The 27,744-nt window shown below is 37.0% G+C and overlaps 2 protein-coding genes across 2 annotated transcripts in view; both read left to right on the plus strand.

Annotated features, from left to right (window-relative positions):
- The window catches only part of adamts10 (ADAM metallopeptidase with thrombospondin type 1 motif, 10), a 60,551-nt gene extending 57,485 nt beyond the window's left edge, over positions 1-3,066 (plus strand). The window contains exons 23-25 of the mRNA XM_016542309.1: positions 445-621; positions 1,312-1,471; positions 2,453-3,066. Coding sequence (XP_016397795.1) covers positions 445-621; positions 1,312-1,471; positions 2,453-2,562 — 447 coding nt within the window. The 3' untranslated portion in view covers positions 2,563-3,066. The remainder of the gene's footprint in view (positions 1-444; positions 622-1,311; positions 1,472-2,452) is intronic.
- A 3,182-nt stretch (positions 3,067-6,248) lies between these two features.
- Positions 6,249-26,629, plus strand: LOC107731286 (unconventional myosin-If-like). Its single transcript, XM_016542341.1, has 28 exons — positions 6,249-6,348; positions 14,614-14,745; positions 15,539-15,628; positions 15,730-15,824; positions 16,951-17,038; positions 17,126-17,215; positions 17,314-17,445; positions 18,348-18,482; positions 18,582-18,714; positions 18,846-19,042; positions 19,123-19,203; positions 19,828-19,914; positions 20,010-20,096; positions 20,201-20,368; positions 20,480-20,565; positions 20,834-20,915; positions 21,016-21,122; positions 21,222-21,320; positions 21,598-21,742; positions 21,891-22,005; positions 22,410-22,579; positions 22,844-22,989; positions 24,932-25,078; positions 25,162-25,310; positions 25,399-25,458; positions 25,567-25,792; positions 25,863-26,035; positions 26,121-26,629. Exons 1-28 carry the CDS (start codon positions 6,346-6,348, stop codon positions 26,195-26,197), a joined length of 3,300 nt encoding a protein of 1,099 aa, XP_016397827.1. The 5' UTR covers positions 6,249-6,345; the 3' UTR covers positions 26,198-26,629.
- Positions 26,630-27,744: the final 1,115 nt, after the last annotated feature.

The following is a 27,744-nucleotide window of genomic DNA, read 5'->3' on the forward strand; positions in this document are numbered from 1 at the left end:
GTGCATTTTAAAAATGTTTTCCCGATGAATCCTGGACTCCTGCTCAAAGTGATAAATTAATATAACGACATCTACAAAAAAAACAACAACAATAAGCCCGCAAACTGTTGTCGTTCCATCCTGACAGATGATAGCTGTGACAGCTAAGTGGAATCCCGGAAAATAAATCGTGAAACTTTGACCAATGAGAGAACAGTTTACTCAGGCGTGACTTGTATTAACAAATTTGGTCCGTTTAGAAACATTGCCGTGAAAGCGAACCGCACCAAGAATAAAAAGCAACATTGTAATAATTTTAATCCCTGTTTCGGAACAAAGCAATCGATCTACAGGTATTTTTCAGGTTCAGTTAAACTAGTAGTCTAGCAGTCTAGTAAAATCTTACTTTGATATTTGGTGGAATTTGGAATTGCCTATTCATTTGTTGTCACGTATCATTTGCAGTGTACTCCAAGCTGTGGTCCGGGTTACAGGTACAGAGTGATTTTGTGCAGAAGTGGAGAGAACGGTGAAACATTGCCAGAGTCAGAGTGCCCGAAACAAAGCCGCCCGACCACCAGGGTGCGCTGCAACATACAACGTTGTCCACCACCTCAGTGGGTTACAGGACCCTGGGGAGAGGTGAGATCTCTCATTTAAAACTGAGATGAGATAAAAAAATTTAAAAAAAGAGTCACTTTGTGATCACATGCACTTACAGTAAACATCTGACATAAGTGTTTAATGTGTAAGCAAAATTAGATTATGCCTTGAATAGCTGTGCATGGCAAGAATATTCTCTTGAGACCCAGCAAAAAAGCCATTTTTAAAACAGCAATATTGTGTTTAGTGCACAAGGAAATATTTATTTATATGAATTTTTAATTCACTTATCTAATATTACTTCTACTATCTACTATTTTATTTATTAAATGAAAATAAGTTAATAGGCTGAATTGTGATTCACAAAAAAAATTAAACAGGAAGCAGTCATGGCCTAATGGTTAGAGAGTCGGACTTGTAACCCGAAGTTTGCGGGTTCAAGTCTCAGGTCCGGCAGGGATTGTAGGTGGGTGAATGAGCGAATAACCAGCGCTCCCTTCCACCCTCAATACCATGACTGCGGTGAGACCCTTGAGCAAGGCACCGAACCCCCAACTGCCCCTGGGCCCCGCAGCAATATGGCTGCCCACTGCTCCGGGTGTGTGTTCACTACTGTGTGTGCACTTGGATGGGTTAAAAATCGGAGCACAAATTCTGAGTATGGGTCACCATACTTGGCCACACTTCACTTCACTACATGCTCCTGTCCTGTTTTTGTGTGTGTTCCAGTGCTTGGCTAGGTGCGGAATGGGTCAGGAGATTCGTTTAGTGCAGTGTCTGACACACACTGGCCAGCCATCCAACGAGTGCCCTGAGACTCATCGTCCCGCCTCCATGCAGCAGTGCAAGAGCAAGTGTGACAACAGTGGCCCTACAGATAACCCTGAAGGTTAGAGGTCAAAGAGCAAGCAGACATACTTTGCATCCCAATTTCCATACTATCTGTCCGATATAATATTATAATTAATGCTTTCCAAATCAAAGCATGTTGAATAGCATACTGAAGCTTTTTTTAAAAATTGCCCACAGTCCATTGCTCTTTTAGCTTCTGATGCAATTTTATGACAGTATTATGTTGCAGTTCTCACATGTTGCAGTGGTTGCAACATCACTGCATTCAGGGTTTGAAATGAACTTTTTCACTCACCAGCCAATTTGGCTACTTAATTTTTAAGTTACTGGCCATTCATAACTTCTACTAGCCAAAAAAAAAGCAGAAACAAACCAACAGCTTAAGGCTATCTGGACATGACAAAGTGGCCATTACTAATCACTTGAAGTTTGTGTCAGTACATCATCATAAATAGAACGAGGCATCAGTTTATTGTCGGGGACTTGTCATGTTGTGCCGTATCCAGTGTAGACCGCATCACTGATCATAATGGGCTCTAAGTATTTTGTCGCCCGCGCGCGTCCAGTGTAGACACGGTGTGAGTCTTCAGTCGTTTTTCGACTCTTCGTTATTGCTTCAATGCAAAAGGAATCCAGCACGCCTGCCACACCGTTATTTGTCAGGTATGTTCAAGTAAGCTAGTTATGCGCAGATGCTGCGCAATTAGGCTGTATTTAATATATCATGATGACTCACAAGTTCAGTATTTGCACTAAATAATTTCAGTGGGTGTTAATTTCAAACCCTGACTGCATTCCTCTATACTGTATGCATTTGATTACTTTTTGTCAGCCTAACTGAAATTTAGCATCACACTTGTTCCCTTGACAAAAACAATGTAGGACTTTTCAGTTGCAATGCAAATGTCGAAACTGTGTTACATGCTTGAAGACACTGGAATATCTGAAAACACTGTGTTTTTAGGATTTTTTTTGTAATGTGCATGTGACTGACTGCTTTTTTTTCTGTGTCCTGCAGAGTGTAAAGATGTGAACACAGTGGCATACTGCCCCCTGGTGCTCAGGTTCAAATTTTGCAGCCGCGCATACTTCAGACAGATGTGCTGCAAAACCTGCCAAGGACACTGACCTCCCTCTCTCTCTCACACACACTCTCTATGTCTCTCTCTTGTCCCCATTTTCTTCCCTCTCCGCCCTCCCGTCTTCTTGCATGGCCAAAACCGCCCATGCTCAGCATTCCGCTGGAGGAGTGCTGTTAACCACTGGCAGACTGACATCATCGCGAGAGAAAGCACGGAAGAAATGAGAGCGAGAGAGAGACGTGAAAAGAAAGAGAGAGAGAAAGTCTGTGCTGCTCTCTTTCTCTCCCTCCGACCAGCTGCTTTGGCACTGCTGCTGTGAAAACCAGTCTGCCCAAAAGACATCTGTCAGTGTTTCTTTTGCTCTTCCATGAGGTGCTTTCGCCCATCACTGTCATACAGAGAAGTGTTTGCGTGAACTGTCACAGCTGTACTGCTAAATCTCAGTGAATAATAGTCGTCTATTATTGTAATGTGATCAAAGAAGCATTTATAGACCAGTCGTCTTTAGTCTCAAAGGTGCACTCAGTAATTTTTTTTTTGTGTGTGTAGCGCAGGTTGTTTTGGACTTATACTGACACCTAGTGTTTTGGATGAATCATTAAAATGAGTTAAAATGAGTAGTGTTGAGCTGGTCATGTGATCATGGCTGCCCCCATGAGAGACCCACTCCATGTAAAATAAAACAACTCTTGTTAATACTTTTTACTTTGCATATGTATACACAATTTTACTTATGAAAAACATTATTGAGTGCATCTTTAAAGGGATAATTCACCCAAAAATGAAAATTCTGTTATTATTTACTCACTCTCATGTTGTTACAAACCTGTATGACTTTCCTTACTCTCTAGAACACAAAAGAAGAACTCTATGTCCATACAATAAAAGACATTTTTTTAAATATCTATTTTTGTGTTCCACAGAAAAAAAAATCAGTCATAATGGTTTAGAACAACATGAAAGTAATTTATGTATTTTCATTTATGGGTGAACTATCCCTTTAAGGGCCTTTTCACTTACAGCAATTTACAAAGCAACCAACAGTTAACTATTTTAATAAGATTTGGTGATTTAAAACGACATGAGTAAAGGTGCGGTCACATTTACCTCTGTCTTGAGAATTTTCACTTAAGGGGTAATTTCACAGGAATTTCACTTAAGGGGTAAATTTTCCCTACACAGATTTTGCAATGAATTTTGCTAGTTGCGAAATCACTACGTTGAGCTATTTGTTTTGAACGTAACTTGTATGTGAGCTGTGCATTGTACATTGCTACACTATGCTAAATTATGCCTAACCCTTTTGCAAAGAAAAATGTGCTGAAAATGCACTAATGTGACCGCACCTTAATGCTTCATGATACAGATGAATTCTGCAATTGAGTTGGAACATTTACTAGCAGTGACTTGTTGACATTGAACAATTAAATCGCTGTCTGTGTGAACTGCCCTTTAGAGAAACTCCAGATCACTCGGATATCATAAGCTCTCATTCGGTGTGGTTGGTGCTGAGATACTGTATCTTCTAATCTGATGGCCTTATGGCTATTTGCAGGTGCTGTGCCATTTTCTTGCCATCAGGTCCCATAATGCTTACACTAATTAACCATAAGATATTGTGCATCAGTCAAACCTGGATGAACAATGAACTGTTTAGCAAACAGAGGGAAACGAGAGGTAAGGTCAGTTTAGTTTCCGTGCACAATGTAAAAGTAGATAAAGAGGTCAATGGAAGCTGTTGTTAAACCATGTGGTGGTTATATAGTTATTTTCAGACACTTTTTTACCTAAGATAACGTACTGTACTTTTAATGCACCACAAGTCTGCATGCAGCAATTGTGGTGACAATACAGAATTGTGACCCATGTAACCTTGTAGTTTCTGGGCTGTTTCTGTTTCATTTTATCAGGTCAGGAACAAATTTTCATACTGTCACCTTTGATAGCAATAGTTTGGCCAAAAATGAAAATTCTGCCATAATCTACTTGACCTTATGTTGTTCAAAACCTTTGTTTTTCTTCTGTGCAAAACAAAATGATAATCAGCAGAGTGTCCATGCTGCTTTAATCCATACAGTGATAGTGGTTGACGATTCACACAGTTGAAATTTTAAAAAGCAATTATATTCAAATTACTCTAAAGTCATACAATAGGTTTATATAGGTAAAATAGCAGAATTAAGTCATTGTTTGTAGTGACAATCCAAAATGAATGTCATTTGAATATGCACTTTTGAGAGTAAAGGGGAAGAATTAGGGTGGAAGTAATATTTTTTTGCTAATTTTATTTTGGGTCTGTTCCTCACAAACGAATACATGTTTCTTATAAGGGTTTGGACCAGCATAATGGTGATTAAATGACAGAATTGTCATTTTTAGGTGAACTCTTCCAACATTCAGTGTGTTCATAACATATTGATTGGAATCCCTTTCAGAATTTACAGTTTCCTTTTACCCATTCCTAACCCAAATATCAACATTTAGCTCAAATTTGACAACTTATTAGTGTCAGTCACCATTAGAAAGCCATAACAGACCTTCTCCCCATCCTGGGTCCTGGCAGCAGACGTCAAATGTTTGATTTGAAGAGCAGATCTTGAAGAGGTGGCCTCCTTTCAAGGACTGGTGGCTAATCTGTGGTGCTACAGTATGGTGCTATGTCTTTATTTGTCGTAATCTCAAGATTCAAGTTATTTTTATATTGTAGGGATTGTTTTGCTAAAGGTAATACATTTGCTAAGGAAAAAAATATATAAGCAAGATTCTATGAAAACTAGAATTATTGTTAAAGTCTCTCTGTAGAGACACTAACTTTGTAATCATTCTTTGGTACAATTATTATGTGAAAGATGAAAATGCTGTTTTGCTTTTGATGGTAAGCTTTTTATCTTTAAATTTTGCAGTGTGTTCCTATATTTGCAATAACTGTAGATTCACTTTGGAATTGCAGTCACACTTGTTTATTTGGACTTTGTTTAATGTTGATTTTCACATGCTACTCAGTAACATGCTGTACTGTCAAGTGCTTGTGATGTAGTTTATGTCCTCTGAATTGTATGTAGACCAGTTGAAATGAATTTGAAATGCGGAATAAAAAGATGCATTGTGTACAAATAATATGCAATGCATTGTTTTGTCTTTTGTCAAAGGCGAAACAAATTCGAAATGGCACATATTGGTAGGCTAACAATAAACAACTAAAATTGTATTCAGGTGCCCAGGGCCCTACTGATCAGCTGGCATTGTATATACCCAGAGGCCCTAATGGGCAGCTTTGTATGTCATTTTTAGCCCATCTGAGTTAAGGCTTTGGAGGCCCTTGGATAACTCAAACCAGGTTTGTTTTTGTATTCAGAACTGAATGAAGAAGTACAAACGTGAGTGAGGGTGTGTTCATTTCTGGTGTTTTGCAGGATGACTGTATCATTTGTGCATCTCTTGCAGTTTGTTGTCATCCAGTCAACAGGAGGGGCTGCATCCTGTGTCACACACCTCAGAGTAACGGCTGACCTGGAGCCTGTGACACATTATTGGCTTTGCGTGATAATGATCTAGGTGAGTTAGACCAATTATAGGTCCTCTGCGTTTGTAGGCATATGTGCGCGTGTGGCGATAGAGCGTGCAACTTCTTCTTGTCTCACCTAAGGGTTGTGGGAGTTTGAGGAAGTGATCTGTGCTCAGTGCTTGTTATAGACTGGTTCCCTTCACTAAACTTTTGCTCTTGTGCTGTAGAGTCTGCTGGTCATGGCAGGGTGCTGAGAAACATTTGGACTGTCACACTCAATAAAGAAAGAACCACAAACGAGGAGGAACCAACAGCACCGGCATAATGGTAAAGTGCTTAGTGTCATTAAATAATTAGTTATTTTAACTTTTATGACTTATTTTGTGTCACATCTAATCTGACTGTAAACTACATACCTATTTGTTGCTCCTAAAAGGCACCCTTGATGATTAAACTCAAGTCATTTTATTCCTGTATATGCTTGTAAGTAAGTGTATATAGGGTTATAATTTCCTCATTATACTTATTACACAACTGAAGTTGCTATTTTTGAAAAGTTTCCTCCTCTGTAAAGTCAAAATGCTTAAAGGGTTCATATAGGATGTGTGAAACTAAAAAGGAAGCTCACAAAACAGCATCATACAAAAGACACAGGGTTTGTAGTGAACTCAAACAACTCCTTAAATGGAAGCTGATTAGCCTCTGTCATTAGTCATGGTTTAGCATGTGTGACTTTTAATTCTCTCGATTTATTAGCTGAGTGCACTTGTTAGCCATCAAAGCCTGATGCTGTCAAACCGGCGAAATGTTCACACGTTTCCTTTGGTGAGGTGCTACTGAGGGCTTTCATGATGCCAGGGCAAGGCAGTGAGGTAGCTGAGAGCAGTTTGAGGCTGGGGTGGTGCTTCTGTAGGAAGTGAGCGTTTGACTTTGTGTGGCGGGAGGTTTACAAAGAGGATTTTTCGCAGCAGCACCCCAGAGGTAGGGGGGAGTGGGGAAGTATGTCAGAGGGGACTTGCGGTTCTTGTCGGTACTTCCTCACCACTTCTACAGCTTTCTGAAGCTTGTGTCTTTCTCAGACTGTACTAAAGAATCCAGCAACTTGCACAGATCAGATGATGGATGTGAAGTTGACAGGAACCACATTATTTTAGGGATAGTTTACCAAAAAAAAAGGAAATTCTGTCATTATTTATTCACGTTCATGTTTTTCCAAACCTGTATGACTTTTTTTCTTCAGTGGAACACAAAAGAAGGTATTTAAAGAATGTTACACTCTAAAAAATGCTGGGTTAAATACAACCCAGTGCTGGGTTGTTTTGACCCAGCGGTTGGGTTACTACCCAGAAGGTTGGGTTAAACATTTAACCCAACCGCTGGGTCAAAACAGCCCAATTGCTGGGTTTGTCCCTATTTTACCCAGTACTGGGTTGTATTTAACCCACCATTTTTTAGAGTGTATAACTGTTTTTAACCATAAAATCAAAGTCAGTGAGGTCCAGAGATGGGCACTGGAGTTAGTGACTCGGACTCGAGTCGCATTTTTATAGACTTCAGACTTGACTCAGGGGCGTAGGCAGCGGACGGGCCTGACGGGCACAGGCCCGCCCACTCTGATGAAATGCCCCCCCAGTTTATTATACACACACATGTAATATTTTTTAAATAATTATTGATTAATCTATTTTAACAAAATTAGAGAACTATTATAACATCTCAAATAACTAAAATAAAATGTGTTTTTGCATAATTCTTGATGAGTTTGATTGACAGCAGTGCTAGCCAATTGTTATCCAGGGCAGCGTTTCCCAAAAGCTTCGTAAGCCTAAGAACTTCGTAAAAACGATCGTACGACTGATCTTAATATTACGGTCTGTTTCCCAAAATCATCGTAATTAAGTAGCACTTGAAAATCATCGTAGATCTACGAGTGCTCTGGAGTAATCGTAAAACCTTAAGTGCATCGTAAGAAGACAGATTTATGCAGTCACCTGCAGGACAATCGGCAGATTACACCTTTAACTTTAGTCAAGTGCAATGTGATTATAATATAAAGTGTATAATATACTCTTTATTAGTCGTTTTTTTTATGAATTTCTAAATGAAATAATTAAAAAGGGCAGAAAAAAATAGAAGAAGAATAAAAGATAGAATAGAATAAATAATCAACAGAATTCTCTCTCTCTCTCTCTCTATGTATAAAGTATATTATATATTATTATGTAAAGTGTAATATTATACACTATAATCAGGGGCGTAATTTCCACTGGGGACAGGGGGGACATGTCCCCCCCACTTTTCAAAATCGCGTTTGTGTCCCCCCCACTTTCAAATTCGTTTGTTATATATTTTTTTAACCGCATGCCGTCATCGCCACCCATTTTGTGTCCCCCCCACTTCTCAAACCAAAGTTACTCCGTTGACTATAATATAATATAATATAATATAATAAGATAATATTGTATTATAGTTATTATATCCGAGTTGTCTGGAACGCAGCATTAGGTTAACATTTCAATAAACGAGCGTGTAGTACTACAATTACGAGCCATTCTATAAGGTGACATTTCAGCACTTGACAAACTGATAGCGACTCCTAAGTATCACTTACGGCTACGTGCGATTGTGTTAAGTGCATTTTTGGGAAACGCACGTGAAACAATAACGAACGATCGTAAATTGACTCGTAGAAAACGCTCTTAAGCGCTAAGATCAATCATTATCGAGAAACGCAGCACAGGCTGTTTCGGGCATGTCACGCATGTAAATTCACAGTTGGACTGTAATTTGCAGCTGTTTTAGAAAATTTTAGAAAAACAGCAGCAATGCATAATTCTGTAAAATACTTTTAAAAACGGGAGAGAGCCCGTCCATCAGCCCGCAAGTAATGTAAGGCTTTCAGTTCCAGGCGCGAACCGGTTCATTCTGTGAAGCCGGGAACACACTACTGTCAGGCCGATTATGAATGTCATTTGAGCTCAGTCAATGTTTTCAGTCGGTGTTCAAAGTCGTTTGGTGTGCGGTGTCTAACGAATTTAAGACCAGCTGTTGCCAGTCGTCCTATTTATTTTTTATTTTGTTTTAAATATAATGTTTGTGACTGACGCCGGCGATTAACTCCACCTGTTTCCTAATTTGTAGGCCTGTTATTTTAAATAACGAATTAACAATAATAATAAAAAAAATCACAAACATGACATTTCTGAATAAAATAATTGTATACACTTTAGTTATATCTAATTTGGCATTTTTAATTAACATAGGCCTGTTACATTCTTCTTATTAGCCTATTAGGCCTATTATTATTATTATTAAGTTACTTTTATTATTAAATTAATATTAGGCTACAATTAATTTGCCCCGCAATAATTTCATAGCGCATCACCGCATAACTGACGCGTTGCGAGGATAATAAAGATTAGGCTGACTTACTCCTCATTGAAAATGTTTTTTTAAAAGGTCTTTCAAAACAGGTTTATTATACAATGAATTATAGGCCTATAATTACATACTTTTAAAAACGGGAGAGAGCCCGTCCATCAGCCCGCAAGTAATGTAAGGCTTTCAGTTCCAGGCGCGAACCGGTTCATTCTGTGAAGCCGGGAACACACTACTGTCAGGCCGATTATGAATGTCATTTGAGGATAATAAAGATTAGGCTGACTTACTCCTCATTGAAAATGTTTTTTTAAAAGGTCTTTCAAAACAGGTTTATTATACAATGAATTATAGGCCTATAATTACAATTATTAACACTGCAATCATCAATGAAAAAGCTTTATTTCAAACACCAACTTTTTTTAAAAGAAAAAAAAACAACCTGTTTAACACGAAATAGCCTATGTTTCTTCTCTCTTTATTTATTTATTTTTTCAACTAGCATATGTTCGGGCCACAACAGAAATATTAAGGGAGTAAATTCAAACATTTAGCTATATAGGCTGCCATTATCAGCATGAAGTAGATTTGTCTCTCGTCGTCTCTGAGAGAATATGCGCCGTTAATGCAGCGTCAGATACCGATAGTGCCATCAGTTTTACTTTCACTTTCTAGTGAATCGACTGAGATTAAAAGGTTCACCCAGGCCCGTAACCAGCTATGAGGCCACCGAGGTCCGGTAAATTTTTCATGTTCAAAAATAAAATTTGTTCTTTGAATGACTAATTTGAATGACTAAACTCCTCACATGAAAGCCTGCATGATATGTATAATTCAGTTTAGACAGTTTGCAAGAATGTTTAGGGTCCCTGTTATGAAAATGATCCAAGAGGTCCTCGCTGCAGCCTGTAGTACGATGACGTAGCTGAATCAGATCCAATACGTATTGGATGTTTGACGAGCATGCGCAGTATTGGATTCTAATGCGCATGCGCAAAGTGGGGCTGTCATTGAAGCTAGTATTTAATGTAAATTAAACTGTAATTACGAGATATAGGTGTGTTTCATAGGCTTACACAAATTATATTATACTGTGATTTTAAACTAGTAGTGTATTCAAACTTTATTTAAGCAACGATGGCGTAGTTTTGAATGAAAGAGTTTGGTAGCCTATGTAAGCTATGTTTATTTTTTATTAGTTTGATTCGTTTTAGAAATAAAACTCTACTAATTACAATTTTGTTTGTTCTTTATGAAAAAAATGGGGTATAACTATTGTCTTTATTTTTTTGCTCTGATAGTCTAGTCAAGATAGTTAGTTCTGTCAAAAATTCGTTCAATCTAAATAAACTAAATGGATCGGCATTAATCTAATATCCCAAAATAAATTTAAATAAACATGACGGATAGAATCAAAAAGACATTTAGGCTAACTCTGATAGAGTGATGTATATCTTAATAATTAGCTATTTACAGTGCAACGTCTGCATATCAATCATGTTACAGTGCTTGTTGTATCCTTATAATAATGGATACAACATTGATGTGCATCCTGGCGATAACATATGAACTGCAGGCTATTCAAAAAATAAATAAATAAATAAAGCTTTGAAGTTGCCGGTATAGACGAAAATTAAAAGCTATTACCATGCAGTTCTAGTGGCAAAGAGGAACATCAGTGATGTCATTCCAAAAATAATCAAACTGTTTTTGACTTTGAAATGAAAGTCAGTAGGCTCCAAAACAACCTCAAACCCCACTTTTATTGTATGGACAAAAACAAACCACTGAGACATTTTTTAAATATCTTCTTTTGTGTTACAAAGAAGAAAGTCATACAGGTTTGGATGCTTTAAGTACGGTCCATATATATTTGAGAACCAGCAGAGAAGAAGACGTTTATTTAACCTCAAGTGCTGTTTGCGAGTTTTATGAAGCAACAAAAGGCTTTGCCAAAGTTCTGTCAGCTGTATTCAAAATCACAAACTCAAGCATTTCTTGTTTATTTACCTTGTGACCCTTAAAAAATTATGAACTATATAGTATGAAATTGAATGTGCGAGTGTCAATGTAATCCAAACATACTACATTCGTAATGTTCTCATTTTCATGTGGCATATCAGCATCAGTAGTGTTGCTTCATTGCCATTCACAAATCCTCTCCCATGGCCTCATGGGATTTTTCAGAATCACCACCCCAGTCCCAAAATGGCCAATTACATCATGAAAGCCCTCAGTAGCATCTTACCAAAGAAAACATGTGACCATTTAACCAAAGCATCAGGCTTTGATGAATAAAAAGTGCACTCAGCTAATAAAGGCATCATGGGATAAAAAAAAGAAAAATCCCTCCTTCAGGATACTTTTCACCTACTGGTTTATGAATACTGTGAGTTTGGACATAATACTCTTTTCACATACTGCCCACTTTATAGTAGGGAAATAGGATTGTTTGTAATCAGTCTCAATCTATGCTTTCTATCATATTAGACATTTACATCAGCACAGACGTCAGTGAATCATTGTCTCATTCATTAATGTCTGTCTTGCTCGTCAAGTGGTCAATTGTGTTATCATTTCCTCTTCCCTTATTTCATTAGAGAATTTCAGTTATTTCAATATCTTTAATTTCTGAATGATTCACAATGCTTTCATTAGCCAATTATGGAATGTGAAGATCAGATGAGGGTGTTTTCTACTGGTGAAGCATTTTCCACTTTTTTGCTAGTTCTAGTAGCTAAGAGGAACATTAGTGATGTACAATGAGTAACAAATATTTATTCTTCATTCTGTAGATTTACACATTTTAGTTCTCGCATTTGCAGCACATTATGAACATTATGTAGTCTGTAATATCTCAGTACCTCTTTCAGCGAAAGAGACGTGTATCTTCAGAAAATCCAGTGTCCATCAAACAACAGTTAATTAATTTATAATCTTATGAGTCTGTACCTCTGTTGTAGCTCACATACGATGACCACCCTCCTTGTGTGATGTTTGAGCTGCGGTTGAAACGAAGGCTAGGAATTCAGACCACAAACCCAGAAAAGGGGTTACAGCTTTCTAACGGTGCAACACATCAAAAAAAAGAAGAAAAACATCTGGTTTACTCAAATTTAAATGCAAAAATTTATGTTGAGGCTTAGATATTTCAGCACTATGAGACTCTGGCATGCTGGATTTAACTTCGACCTCTCCAACTGTAATTTTAGTGTGCTTTCTGTGTAAAAAAGAAAGTCTTTTAATTAAAATGTGTTGAATTGTGCATTTCGTGCCAAATATATATAAATATAGGCAGTGTTATTATGCTGAGAGTTATAGGTGATTTTGCGAAGAAAGCCACAACCTTTAATTGTACGTAGGATGTAATACATCAAAATGTGACACAGACACACAGCAGGTATATAACTTCCTTACATCTGCTGCCTGTTGCTTGGAAACTATCTGTGGTTTCCTGTCCTGTTAACCACAGACAACTACCTTAGTTCAATCACCTAGTTATTTAGACTGGACCAGTTCTAAAGTATGGTAATTAGAGAAGCTACAACCTACCTACAACCAACATTGACTAATTTAGCTTACCCTTACCTATACCTCAGTAGAGTCAAAATCCCCATTTAAACAGATGCATTTGTAATGTTGTGAGAGTTGCATACTCTTTCCATTGTACTTTATACTGACTTATGTAGGAGGAAAGCTTTCTACATATTGTACTTCAAAAGTCATCTTGTAAAGGATTTAACTATGAAATACTTGTCATGTAATGCTGAACATCTTAATCCATTTTAAAATCTGAAGATGAACACATTCTCTTTTTTGCACCAGCGCACAACGTTGCAAGATTTTCAGAAACATGTTTTTGACTTTGTATTTGTGAAGGCCATGTTTCCTTTTAAAACAAGTTTAGGTGTACATAGATGTGCATCTCGGTTCAGCTTTTAGCTTCTCCCCTTCTCTATCTGCAATCACCAGAGGTTAGAAATAGTGGTAAATACTTCAGTTACAGGGAAGATTGAAAGAGGAACTGGATGCTGTAAGTCTCTGTTTGGACCATGACTAAGTTTTCCAAAGGCAGCATCTTTCACTCGCTTCAATATCGGTGCAATATGTCACTTTTAAAACCTTTGCTATTTGTACAGGATATATACTTAGAAGTAAAAGGGTGACATACTGCCTATGTAATCAGAAAAGTTCCCAGTTTTTAAATAAACTGTTGTTTCCTGTTGGGTTTACTGTAGTTTAATGCCACTAATGCAATTGTTTTTTTCATTGAGATACATTGAAATGCTCTGGCTAAAATATACCCTAAGCCTCCACAAAAGTCAAAAAGCCTCTTCAAAAGTCAGCCTGGCTACATTCTTGTGTGGGACGCTCACTTTTAACAATTTAGTCAATTTATGATGGATAAAATCCAGCCCTATATATATTTTCAATATGTTTATGTAAGTAAAATGGATTGTGGATTTCATTCCATATTAGATTTACACTCCTTGATCTCAGCATCAAGGTACCATATAATCTCTTCTGACTTCCTGTTGACCTGTTCAGTTTCTAGTAAGAAAGAAACCATGGGTTCCCTGAAGAATTTTCAATAGGTATTTAGAAATATTCTAGTGCTGTCAAACGATTAATCGCGATTAAACGCATCCCAAATAAAAGTTTTTGTTTACATGATATATGAGTGTGTGCTGTGTATATTTATTATGTATAATATAGTGCTGTCAAACGATTAATCGTGATTAATCGCATCCAAAATAAAAGTTTTTTGTTTACATAATATATGTGTGTTTATTGTGTATATTTATTATGTATATATAAATACAAACACATGCATGTATATATTAAAGAAAAATATGTTTTTATATTAAATATATTTTTATATAATATAAAATATAAGAATATAAATATATAAATGTAAATATTTTCAAAATATATACTGTATGTGTGTGTGTGGATTTATATATACATAATAAATAAACAGTACACATACATATATTATGTAAACAAAAACTTTTATTTTGGATGCGATTAATCGTGATTAATCGTTTGTCAGCACTAAAATATCCATTGAGAATTTATGATTAAAATAAGTCATTTGCTAAGGACTACAACAGCCATTTCCTCACATACATAAAGTCAAAACTTTGTTGTAAAATTCCTACAAATGGACGTTGTGACTCTATTCTCTCTCTCTTTCTATCATCTGTCCTTCAGGGCAGTAAGTATCACTGGCAGAGCCAGAATGTCAAGCAGAGTGGTGTTGATGACATGGTGCTTCTCTCCAAGATTACTGAAGATGCCATCGTGGAAAATCTCAAAAAGAGATACATGGACGACTACATCTTTGTATCCTTGATATCAAAGGGATTTAAAGGGTTAGTTCACCCAAAAATTTAAATTAGCCCATAAATTACTCACCCTCAAGTCATCCTATGTGTATATGACTTTCTTCTCGTTGGTTTTCACCACCGGCGCATGCGCAGCGCTGAACTCATACGTCATCCGCCCGGAGCTGCTTCCGTGTACAACTGTTGGCGCAAGCTACATTAAAGTGATTATTACGTTTTGAATATGGATATTATTCTTACAAAAACACATCGATTCGCTACAGAAGGCCTTTGTTCACCGCCCAGAGCCGTGTGAGACATTTTTTTTTAGGATGGGCGCTTTTTATTTAACTTCTTTTGGACTAATGCATGCAACACCCGCTGAGTGCCATGAAACAGCTTGAAAGATCAAAGACAATTTTTAATTTTAACTCCGACTGGATTCGTCTGAAAGAAGAAAGTCATATACACCTAGGATGACTTGAGGGTGAGTAATTTATGGGCTAATTTTCATTTTTGGGTGAACTAACCCTTTAACACACTCCTCTCAGCTGATCAGTTAGCACTGTTTGTGCTGTTGCTGTTTTTAAGACTTCGAAGTTTTGTCTTCCTCTTTTGTTTACGTGCATCTCAACAATTAGCACACACTCACTTCCTGATTTTACATGACGCTTAGCAGCCACTCTTTTGTTGTTCCATGAAAACAGCACATGACTACTGCTTTAATTAAATTTTTTTTAATGAGTTGAACTGAAAAACAGTTGGGTTGAATTTAACTGGATTGTTCATATGTCCTTAACTGTGGTTTGAAGACATATATAGGGCCTGTATTGATATCGGTGAATCCCTTCAAACAGATGCCGTACTTCACTGACCGTGAGATTGAGCTCTACCAGGGAGCTGTAGGTCAAATACATTAAACACTTACTGTCATTACAGTAAGCATTAGCATTTACCATGATAGTATTATGTCAGATTTACAGCTATTTCTTTTTTTCTTCAGGCCCAATATGAGAACCCACCACACATTTATGCTCTGACAGACAACATGTACAGGAACATGATGATTGACAGCGAAAATCAATGTGTCATTATAAGGTTTGTGGTGCTCGCATGATACATGCCACCTGTTTCAACACGGATTTGATGTTCTTCCTGTGACTTGCCACGTTCAAACCAAAACCCACTTTCACATGCAGGCCACACCTCCAGATCAAACCGCTGGAGAAGAAATATCAGGGAATTCACATGACTCGCTTCTGGTTTAACATTCAAAGAAATCCGCTTTTGTATACATTTCCAGTTCTGAGAAAGCAGTCTGTGACCTTTCACTGTCTAACAGCTCGAGATGAAAGTTGTGCAATCCACTGCATTTTCAAGCCATCTCAGCCGTTTTGCAGAGATCCACATTTCAGTATCAGTGTCATTCGCTGATATCATTTTTTACTCTATTCGGTCCCATTGCCCACTGTTGGCAGTTCCTTCCCTTGTTTGTCACACCCACAAAAGTCTTTGCAGCAGTGGTCACCATTCTTAGTATAGTTTCCTTCCTGATTTACACAGAGAAGAGCTGGCAAATTGTGTTTCTTAATAGCTTTCTGAAACCAAAGGCTGCTTGCTACCTTGCTGCCCAGCTTATGTAGTTTATGTAAAAGTTCATCATTAGGTACCTTTCAAAGGGCCAAACCATCACATCTAATGAACTAGAACAAATCAAGCAAGGTTTAGACATACATGACCAAGCAAAATGTAATATATAAAATTACTATTTCTCAGTAGAACGGAATAAAAAAGTTGAATTAATTTAGTTCCTTTATAATTTCAACCAACCACTGATATTATACAACCAGGACATATTATAGGCACTGCAGTATGTATCTGATTGACCAAATAGGCCAGGGGCATCTTAGTGTTGCAAGATATGTCCTGATGCCTTCCTACTTCCGTTTTTTTGGGTCTCGGCCAATGAGGGTGAGAATAGCCATATGTAGGCGTACCAATTAATTCAGCCATGAGTGCTATAATTTCTTTTTAACAAAGAATTAAAAAGGGGTTTAAAAGCCATTGCTCTCAACTTCCTGTGACAGTGACGCCACCTTTTAAAAGCATGCTCGTGTGTGAATGTGAATTCAAACAGCACTGATGTACAGGTGATGAATCACGTTGAATCCGAGAGACTTAACATAATCAGGTTGTTATGTTCTTCTCTTATGTTTGTGTTCAGTGGGGAAAGCGGAGCAGGAAAAACAGTTGCTGCTAAATACATTATGGGCTACATCTCTAAAGTATCAGGAGGAGGAGCTAAAGTACAGGTAACAACTGTGTTTGAAATACCTTTTTACCGTTTTAGAAGCAAATGGCAGATCTAAAATGTATGCTGTGTTGTTTTTGTTGTTCAGCATGTGAAGGAAATTATCCTGCAGTCAAACCCTCTGCTGGAAGCCTTTGGCAATGCGAAGACAGTCCGCAACAACAATTCAAGTCGCTTTGTGCGTTTCACACTCACATATATGCAGCTCAGTTTTATGAATTTGCAACACGCAAACCTGTGTTCCATTACTGTGAGTAATGCTAGCTCGATTGACAGGGCAAATACTTTGAGATCCAGTTTAGTCGAGGAGGAGAGCCAGACGGAGGGAAGATCTCCAACTTCCTGTTGGAAAAATCAAGAGTCGTGAGCCAGAATGAAAATGAAAGGAACTTTCACATCTTCTACCAGGTAGAAAAATGTTCTAATTATAGGAACATCTCTTTTGTTTAGACATTGTCTTAAATGTAAAATATTTGAATTAAGTCACTGAGATCACAGGAATATTTTATTTATTATTTTTTTTTTTTTTTACTTTAAAATATATTAGAAATACACAACAGAAAACAAAAGGGAAATTAAAAAAACAGCTGTCACCATCAAAAATAAATTAAATATGCAATAGTATATTAGTGCTGTCAAACGATTAATCGCGATTAATCACATTCAAAATAAAAGTTTTTGTTTATATAATATATGTGTGTGAACTGTGTATATTTATTATGTATATATAAATACACACACATGCATGTATATATATATAAGAAAAATATGTTATGTTTATATATTAAATATATTTATAAATAATACAAATTATATGAATATACATATATGCATGTAAATAAATACATGTAAATATTTTCAAAATATATACATGCAAGTGTGTATTTATATATACATAAATATACACAGTACGCACACATATATTATGTAAACAAAAACTTTTATTTTGTATGTGATTAATCGTTTGACAGCACTAATTTATATATATATATATTATTTTTTTTTGTGTTTTTTTGTGTTTTTTTTTAGTTTAACTGGGCTTAGAAAAATCAACAGGAAAAGGGAACAAAAACACAACAAAAATCCACATCAGTCACCATAAAAAATACATTTTATATGTAACATTATTTAAATAATGATTTCATATATTTATTACTTAAATATATTAAATATTTAATGAAAATATGCATCTGGAAAATTCATAGAACCAAAAGACAAATTCATGCTGATCACACAAAATTTTCAGATAATACTAATGGGTAGCATGTCTAGCTATTGAATTAACCACCTCTCTCTCTCTTTTTTTTAAGCTAATAGATGGTTGCACGCCTCGGCAGAAGGAAGAATTGGGAATTATGACCCCAGATTACTACTACTATCTGAACCAATCTGGAACATACAAGGTGGATGGAACTAATGATAGCAAGGACTTCCAAGAAACCATGGTACATATTTTCTTCAAAATTATCATGCCAGATTATGTGTCTCCTCTCAAACACTTTGAGAACAGTTCAGTTTTCGCTACTAATTTTTGATGTCTACAGGAAGCCATGCAGGTGATCGGCATATCGGAGATGTTTCAGAGGCAGGTGCTGCAGATTGTAGCTGGCATCTTACATCTGGGCGCTGTCAGTTTCATTGAGGCGGGAAACTATGCGCAGGTGGAGAGCACGGACTGTAAGTGATATGTAGATGGAGTTTGCCCATTTGCTGTTCTGAGTAATAATAGTGAGTGACTGATTATTTTTATCTTTGGAAATGTTCTGTTAGACTTTGCATTGACATTTTTTACCCTGCTTTCAACCCAGTACTGGCGTTCCCTGCATACCTGCTGGGTATCGACCAAAACCGTCTACAGGAGAAGCTCACCAGCAGGAAAATGGACTCCAAATGGGGTGGTAAATCTGAAACCATCGATGTGACTCTGAACAGAGAACAAGCGAACTACACGCGTGACGCTCTCTCCAAAGCACTCTACGCCCGTCTGTTTGACTACCTGGTTGAGGTTAGTGAATGGCGTATGAACACCCAATAACCATTGGTTGAGGGAAAAAGGTCATTATTTACCTTTCTCTGTCTGAGCAGGCAATAAATAAAGCCATGCAGAAACCCAATGAGGAGCTCAGTGTTGGTGTTCTGGATATTTATGGATTTGAAATTTTCCAGGTGAATATCCTCTCCTTTATATCCTATCCTCTGATTGTTATTGCATATTATAAAGAGGGAATTTTAATCTTCTACTCATTAATCAGCCAATTAGGTATATTTGTCATTTTAATTAACAGTAAATATACACCGCCATTCAAAAGTCTGGGGGCAGTAAGAGTTTTGACATATTAAAAAAATACTACTTAAATTCAGCAAGAATGCATCAAGTGAAGGTAAAGACATTTATGTTACAAAATATTAACATAATTTAATATTGTTTTTATGCAAAAATAATCAACATTGATAATAAGAATTGTTTCTTAAGCACCAAATCAACATATTATTATTTTTAAATATATTAAAATGAATTATTTTAATGTTATTTTAAAATTGTACCGTAAAACTGTTTTACTGTATTTTTGAACAAATAAATGCAGCCTTGGTGAACCTAAGAGTCTTATTTCAGTAACAGGAAAAAATCTTAACGACCCCAAACTTTTGAACGCTAGACATATTTTGTGTTTTTAATGACTATTTTCAAATGTGAAGGTTCTTAAGTAACGTTCTTTGAAAATTTTAAGTACATTTAAATTCAATTTTATTATTAATAACAATTATCTGTTTGTTTGTTTTTTTCTCTAGAGGAATGGTTTTGAGCAGTTCTGTATCAACTTTGTGAATGAAAAGTTGCAGCAGATCTTTATTGAGCTGACACTGAAAGCAGAACAGGTACAGCAAACAATTCTTTCATCATACTTTTCACTAGTATCTCTCTTGATGTGTATAAAGTCTCAATCGGACTTATTGTTCTTTACATCCCGCAGGAAGAGTATGTACAGGAAGGCATCAAATGGACACCCATAGAATACTTTAACAACAAAATTGTGTGTGACTTAATAGAAAATAAACTGGTAAGCATGTAGAGAGACTGTGCTATATTAATGAATAGCACAATTACTAATTAATAACAATTCGTCAATTTGTCAACTGTGACCCTGTTCCCCCTCAATCCCAGAATCCTCCCGGCATCATGAGCGTGCTGGATGATGTGTGTGCTACCATGCACGCCAAAGGAGATGGTGCTGATATGACACTGCTTCAGAAGCTACAGGCTGCGGTGGGGACACACGAGCACTTCAACAACTGGAACTCTGGTTTCGTCATTCACCACTACGCTGGCAAAGTGTGTTACGACTTTTGACCTTCAGTGCTTACCAACCTCAAACTTTTGAACAGTAGTGTATATGCTGTAGCACTCCTAAATTGCTTCTTATTACCTACTTCTTTGATTCAGGTGTCGTATGATATCTGTGGTTTCTGTGAGCGAAACAGAGACGTGCTTTTCCCTGACCTCATAGAACTGATGCAAAGCAGCCAATTGTAAGTGCTAATTCTCTCTTTCTCTTTCGTCATAAGAATTGTTTATATTCAGAGGTTGTTTTAGGTTTGGTAAAGGGTAGAGAACTTAATATAACAGGAAGCCAGGAACAACAGAACAAAGACAGATGAGTGTAATCAATTTTCCCTGAAATACTGGTTTTCTACTCTTGGAAAGCACTAGCAAATTGGCAGAACCCCTTTTTTTCCCCCATAATCTCAATCAACATGTTCCAAACATCCAAAAATATTTATCTCTCTGGCATTGCAGCGACTTCATTCGGAGCCTCTTCCCAGAAAACCTCAATACGGATAAGAAAGGTAGACCAACCACCGCTAGCTCGAAGATCAAAGTAAGACCAATGTCTTTAATAAACTCTTACTCTTCTGAGGATAAGCACACTTGTCACATTTCCTTTATCTGGAGTCACTCATTGACTGTCTGGTCCACAGAGACAAGCCAACGAGTTGGTTAGCACACTGATGAAGTGCACACCGCACTACATCCGCTGCATCAAACCCAACGAGACCAAGAGGCCCAAAGACTGGGAGGAGAGCAGGTGAGTCGTGTTCATTCAAATAGGACTCCATATATTTCGCAAAGATGGTGTAAATGAACTACAACGTGCTATTCATAAATTTGACTTTTATGTTCCCAGAGCGAAACATCAGGTGGAATATCTGGGCTTGAGGGAAAATATTAGGGTACGACGTGCCGGCTTTGCTTATCGTAGAATCTTCCAGAAGTTTTTACAGAGGTAAGAGCAAGCCTGAAAAAATATGTTGGTCATAAAATAGCTTTAGAAAATGTGATTACGTAGATATTTTAGTAGCATTGCAGTCCAATACTTGAATTAGCTCTGGGGTTTTCCAGTTAAGTGAATTAACCTCAGGTGAGGGAGCTCAAATAAATTAGTCTCAGCGGAAATATTGCTGATGTGTTAATCTTGACCTCTCAGGAGTGCTAATTTTAGGGGTGATTTCCCAGGTGTGGTTAATCTCAGCGCTAACTGAAACACACTTGTGTTTTGCTAGGAATGCCATTCTAACAGCAGAGACGTGGCCATGTTGGCAAGGTGCGGAACAGCAGGGCGTTTTGCACCTCTTGCGTTCTGTTAACATGGACACGGATCAGTACCAAATGGGCCGCACCAAAGTCTTCATCAAGAATCCAGAGTCGGTGAGGCTCAGAAATCTTAAAAAAGTCACAAAAATAATAAATAAGACCTAGGACTCCCAAAAGAAGGCCATTAAGAAACTGTTGGTCAAATCCAGACTTTCCCTTAAGTAACTTTTCTTGTTTCAACTCACATTTCTTTTAACTGTAGCTGTTTTTGCTGGAGGAGATGCGAGAGAGGAAGTTTGATACGTTCGCCAGAACCATCCAGAAGGCATGGAGGAAATACATCGCCAGGAGGAAATATGAACAGATGCGGGAGGAGGGTGAGTGCAAGTTTACAAGCGTACAAAACCTGGAGACTTCCTACAAAGGTAGCATCCTAACAGTCATAGAACTTCATAAGTGACTGATTTGAAGCAGTCTACATAGGCAGCAACTCACAAAGAGTGTTCCTATTCATTTTGAAAGACTCTGCTGTTAGCATTTTAGCTAAGCTAACGGCAGTATCCTCTAATAAGCATAAAAGTACACTGCTAGGTACAATAATCTATTCTGAATTATACCCAACTATTTTAGGTGATAATTTTAGATGATTTAGTATTAAAATAAATAGATTTATTTGTAATCTACTTTTCTGTTTTGTAATGTTTACCTCGCATATGGTATGCCCTGTAAGAGAAAACTCTGTATGTGAGGTACTTATTCTGTCTCTTTATGTCATTTTCAGCCTCTGATATACTGTATAACTTTAAAGAACGACGTAGGAATAGTATAAACAGGAACTTTGTCGGCGATTACCTTGGCATGGAAGAGAGACCTGAACTCCGGCAGTTCATGGCCAAGAGGGAGCGAGTCGACTTTGCAGACTCGGTCAACAAGTTTGACCGTAGGTTCAAGGTGAGAAACTAATAAGCAAAAATGATGTGTACAGTTTAAAAGTTTGGAGTTGGTAATTTTATTTTTATGTTTCTGAAAGAAGTCTCCAGAAAACTGATTATTATTAATGTTGAAAACAGTTGTGCTGCTTAGTGTTTTTGTGGAAGCAGTGATTAATTTTTCAGGATTCTTGTGTAAATAAAAAGTTCAAAAGAAGAGCAATTATTTCAAATAGGTTAAATAAGGGCATAAATAAGCTACAATTATCTCTCGCTGTTTTTTTAGTCTATCAAGAGGGATTTAATACTGTCACCGAAATCCATCTATCTAATCGGTCGGGAAGCGATAAAGAAAGGACCAGAGAAAGGCCAGATAAAGGAAGTTCTGAAAAGAAAGCTGGACATTGGAAGTGTCCGTTCAATCTCTTTGAGGTAAGTTGCTGCTTCATATCGCCTGTTTTACAGGTATATAGTGTATGCTGGTGCCGTATAAATCAATGTGTATATATATTTGTTTAAGATACACATGTATTATTGTGACCACAAACAAAAGGGTGGATTCTTAGTGTAAGAATATAGTGGCATTTTTGTAGCAATTACACATTACTTGTTTAACAAAGGACAGCTATGAAGATGATTTGTAAATGTGTAAATGAAGAGTTCATTTGCAAAAACAGATATTTCAAAATTCATGTTTTTTCATTGTGCGTTCCAGTTAATCTCAATCAAACTGCAGTTGGGTTATTTGGATTAGGTAAAAAATAACTTAAAAATACAGCTAACCAACACAATAAAAACATGATAACATAATAAAAAAACATGATTTTTGAAAAAAAAAAAAATTTAAACTGAGTTATCTGTTTTTGCAAATAAACTCTTCAAATATTCAACTTGTAAAAATCTAAATCGCATATCCCAAAAGGCATTACACATTTAGCAACAATCAGCTAGATGTACACCTGTTTGTGAAAATCATTGTCTGTTATTTATACTCTGTATTTTGCTCTCTGGGCCTGAGCAAATGTGATAAAGCTGTTCATTTATACTGTGTCTACTTTGTACACAATAATGCATGCTTACATGCAGATTTATTACTGTGTGACACAAACAAGCTGCCAGACCACCACTGCTGCTACAGCAGAAGAGCTTATACGGAAGTTCTGCGGGGTCAAACTATTTGCAAAGTGCAAAAAGGAAATTAGCAAACAGGAAATGAGTTCATATTTATGGCAGCTCGGTTCTTGTTTTCTGCCTTATATGTCAAGTCTGAGAGAGAATGAAAGTGGTTTTGAACAAGAGGGAGAGGGATGGTGATTGTCTACTCATGATGATGATTAATGATGATATATCAAAGACGTATGAAGATAATGTGAAAATCAATTATACATTAGTCAATAACATTTTCTGTGCTTTGATATTTCATCAGTCATGCCCTCTCTCATCTCCTCTCCTCTTCTGTCCTTAATTGCTCATAATTCTTCTTCTTCTTCTTCAGTGTGTAAGTTTGAGCTGTGCACACAAGTGATGAGAAAATGTCATTTGTTTGATTTCATTTATAAATACATTTGCTGCTAGGTTTTCCTTGACATGGTTTCTTCATAATCACACCCAGAACTCTTTATATCTTTTATACTTAAAAATGATTATACTGAATGGTATCTATTTATAAAAAAAAGTTAACAGGAACACAATTCTGTTTTGGTATCGAAGAAGGCTTACAGATAGGGCTATATGGGATTTTTAAAAATGTTTTTGAAAAAAATATCTTATACTATATTGATTAAAAATTCAGTAAAAACAGTAACATGAAAGATTACTACAATTTAAAAGAACTGTTTTCTATTTTAATATTTTTTTAAATGTAATTTGATCCTGTGGTTATTACTCCAGTCTTTCACTGTCACACGATCCTTTAGAAAATAATTCCAAAATGCTGATTTGGTGCTCATGAAACATTTCTTATATTTGTCAATGTTGAAAACATTAATAAATATAATATTATGCTTTGTATGCTTTGTAGTTTTTAATATTAAAACACTTAATATTCTTGTGGAAACCATGATACATTTTCAGGATTTTTGAATGAAATGAATTGAAAGTTCAAAAGAACAGCATTCTTTTGAAACACAAAACATTGTAAATGTTTTTACTGTCTCTTTTGTCCAATTTAATGAATCTTTGAATGGAAATATTAATTTCTTTCAAAAAAAAAAAATGTTTGAGAAACACTGACCAAGACCAGCCTAGAAATGCCCTCAAAAACATTGGACGAATGCTGGAATTATAAATTATATTGAAACCTTGGCATTCTTGGACAAGCGCCATATTTTATTCAGGAAAAGTAAAAAATTTGTCTTCTTTCATTGCCCTCCAGCACAAGGCAAGACGACTTCTTCATCCTTCACGAGAATGAGTATGACAGTCTTCTGGAGTCCACATTTAAAACGGAGTTCCTCAGTCTGCTTTGCAAGCGTTACGAGGAGCAGACCCGAAGCAAACTCTCACTGTCCTTCAGCGACAGGTGCTGATAACTCTCTATCTCTCGTTCATAGCATTAGACTCACTCCAGTGCAGAACATAAATGAATACTAATGTTTTGTGCAGGCTGGAGTTCCGGGTGAAGAAGGAGGGCTGGGGAGGAGGCGGCATGCGTGTGGTGGTTTTCCAGAGGGGACAGACTGATTTAGCCGTCATCAAACCTGGAGGAAAGACCCTCACTATCTCTATAGGAGATGGACTACCAAAGACATCCAGTACGTGAGATGGATAGATGAATGAAGAGCGTCAGCAGTGACAGAATTCTGTTGAGCTTCACTGCATGTACTTTTTGTTTTTCTCCAGAGCCAACCAGGAAAGGCATGCCACAGAGTCAAGGAGGAAGAAACCAGCCACGGCACAGAGGTAGAAAAAGAGTTACAATTCTGAGCTGGAACTGCTGTGTTGAACCACATGGATACATTTTGATTCCCTTTATATTTATTGAAAGCCTCCATATATGATTTTTGACAGGGGGCCATCAGAACGGGGCAGCACAGTTTGCCCGGGCTGGTGCTCAACAGCACCATCAGCCGCAGCAGCAGAGGGAAGCGACATACTCCACACCAATGAGGAACCCTCCACCCAGCAATGCTCTTCCTAAACTGGGATCGCAGAAGAATCCAAGAGGCTCCAGGCTGGCCCAGAATCAGTCCACAAACCTCGACTTCCTCAATGTGCCTGATCAGGGCATGTCAAGGTAAGAGAACACAGATGGAAAACATCTCAAATCCAGGTTTGTAAATACTAAACAGTCTAAAACTTTCCAGAATGCAGCGGAAAAGGAGCATCAGCCAACGGCCTCCACCGGCCCCCTCTAGCCGTCCCAAACCTCAGCCCCGACCACAGGGCCCTCGCTGCAGAGCGCTTTACCAGTATTTTGGCCAAGATGTGGATGAAATTAGCTTTGATGTCAATGACATCATAGACCTTATCAATGAAGGTGAGAGACTTGGAAATAAGAATGTTGTGAATTTGATTGAATTGGCTGTTGAATTGTTTCTAATGTTCCTCTGGGTTTCCTGTAGATCAGTCAGGGTGGTGGCGAGGGCGGATTCATGGGAAGGAGGGTCTCTTTCCTGGGAATTATGTGGAGAAGATCTGACCTGATGAACCTGCACCATGACTTTTGACCTCTAATCTCCACTAGATCATGGAAGCTCTGGGAATTTTCACTCAAGCCAGTGACGAGATCAGTGACTTGTCACCATTTTGTAGTATTTTTGCTGAATTTTATGACATTTTTTGTAATTCGTTTTTTAAATAGACAAATTTGTTGGTACAGTTTTCAGGCTAAGAGAGAGCATACACTGTTTACAAAGACTCTGCACTGTCCACAAATGACCACTTGACTGCGCTGTTGTGCAGTTTGAAAGTCTAATTTCGTGAAAACTATATGTAAAAAATAAGAAAATATTTTCTGTGCATCAATTTTTTATGCTTCTTTTTATCCTTCTTCTGTGTAAAATCTTCAATCATAAAAAGTATTAATTGATGTCTGATACTAACAGTATTAAAGAGAGCTTTGTTTAACAGATATCAATGCAGTACTATATTAAAATTTTAATGACATCCTGTAAATAAATATGTAAAGATATATATATTTCCTAATGTTTTAGCCACAAATGTGATTATATTCTTAAAAATAAGGAATATGTCAGTTACAATGTGATCATTTAGGATCATGAATGAAAAGACTGAGCAAGCTTTGTTGAATGGAGAATCTGATCAAGTTTGCACCTGGAAGTATGTAGTTATTACCTCTCGAAGCAGTGAAAACTTGAAGCCAAGAAAATTGGAAAGTGGAGCCAAGCCTAAATAACTTTACAATGGAAATTCGTTTTTCCTTGATATCTTTCCCCCTTGTCTAATTTCTGTGGTACATGCATGCATTTTATGTGATATTTGGATTGGATTTGCAGTAGAATTGAGGTTATTAGCCCCTGGCACAAAAGGTGAATGACAGAAAAACGTGTGGTGGGTGGGAGGACTGGTTAAGCAGGTGAGTTCAGACTGAAAGTTTTCTCCACAGAAGGTGCACAGAAACACTACAACAAGAAGCATTATGAGAGTCAGTCCTCATTTTCCATGCTAAACATTTATGCAAAAACCAGCATGTTGCTGAGTGTAAAAAAACAAATACAGATTTAAGCCTGGACATTTGCATGTGATCTTAATGTTAATGAGCGGTAACTGCATCTATATGTTCCTCTGGGTTAAAAATAGATCTTTGTTTCTTTTAGGATATTTGTGCGGGATACAATGTACAGGCCAACATAAATTTACTATGGTAACCAGTAACCAAAATACCTGTTACTGCTTTAAAATGATTAATATTAAATCTCCTTGAACAGCTTGATTTTACACGAGTCATGTTTCTTTTCTTTTTTAACATCAAATGATAGTTGAGAGAATTAACTTTGTATGCTTGTTTTAAATCAAGTTTATCAAATCTTGGTTTCTGTTTGATTAAATTAAATTAAATTATATTTATTTGTATAGCCCTTTTAACAATACATAGCCTATTGTTCCAAAGCAGCCTGGAGAAAATAGAGCCTCACAAACCTCCAGTGAACAAGCCAAAGGTGAGAGTAGCACGGAAAAACTGAATGAGGGAGAAACCTTGGGTGAAAATAGGCCCAACAGAGGGAG

Source organism: Sinocyclocheilus rhinocerous, unplaced genomic scaffold, assembly GCF_001515625.1.
Source record: "Sinocyclocheilus rhinocerous isolate Xijiao unplaced genomic scaffold, SAMN03320098_v1.1 scaffold1600, whole genome shotgun sequence".
In the NCBI taxonomy this organism is placed as follows: domain Eukaryota; kingdom Metazoa; phylum Chordata; class Actinopteri; order Cypriniformes; family Cyprinidae; genus Sinocyclocheilus; species Sinocyclocheilus rhinocerous.

Bases quoted from the DNA above. Each gene is read 5' to 3' on its own strand.
- LOC107731286 (XM_016542341.1), top strand. The intron at 19,204-19,827 runs GTGAATATCCTC...TTTTTTCTCTAG, and splicing joins ATGGATTTGAAATTTTCCAG to AGGAATGGTTTTGAGCAGTT. The intron at 22,006-22,409 runs GTGAGTGCAAGT...TGTCATTTTCAG, and splicing joins TGAACAGATGCGGGAGGAGG to CCTCTGATATACTGTATAAC.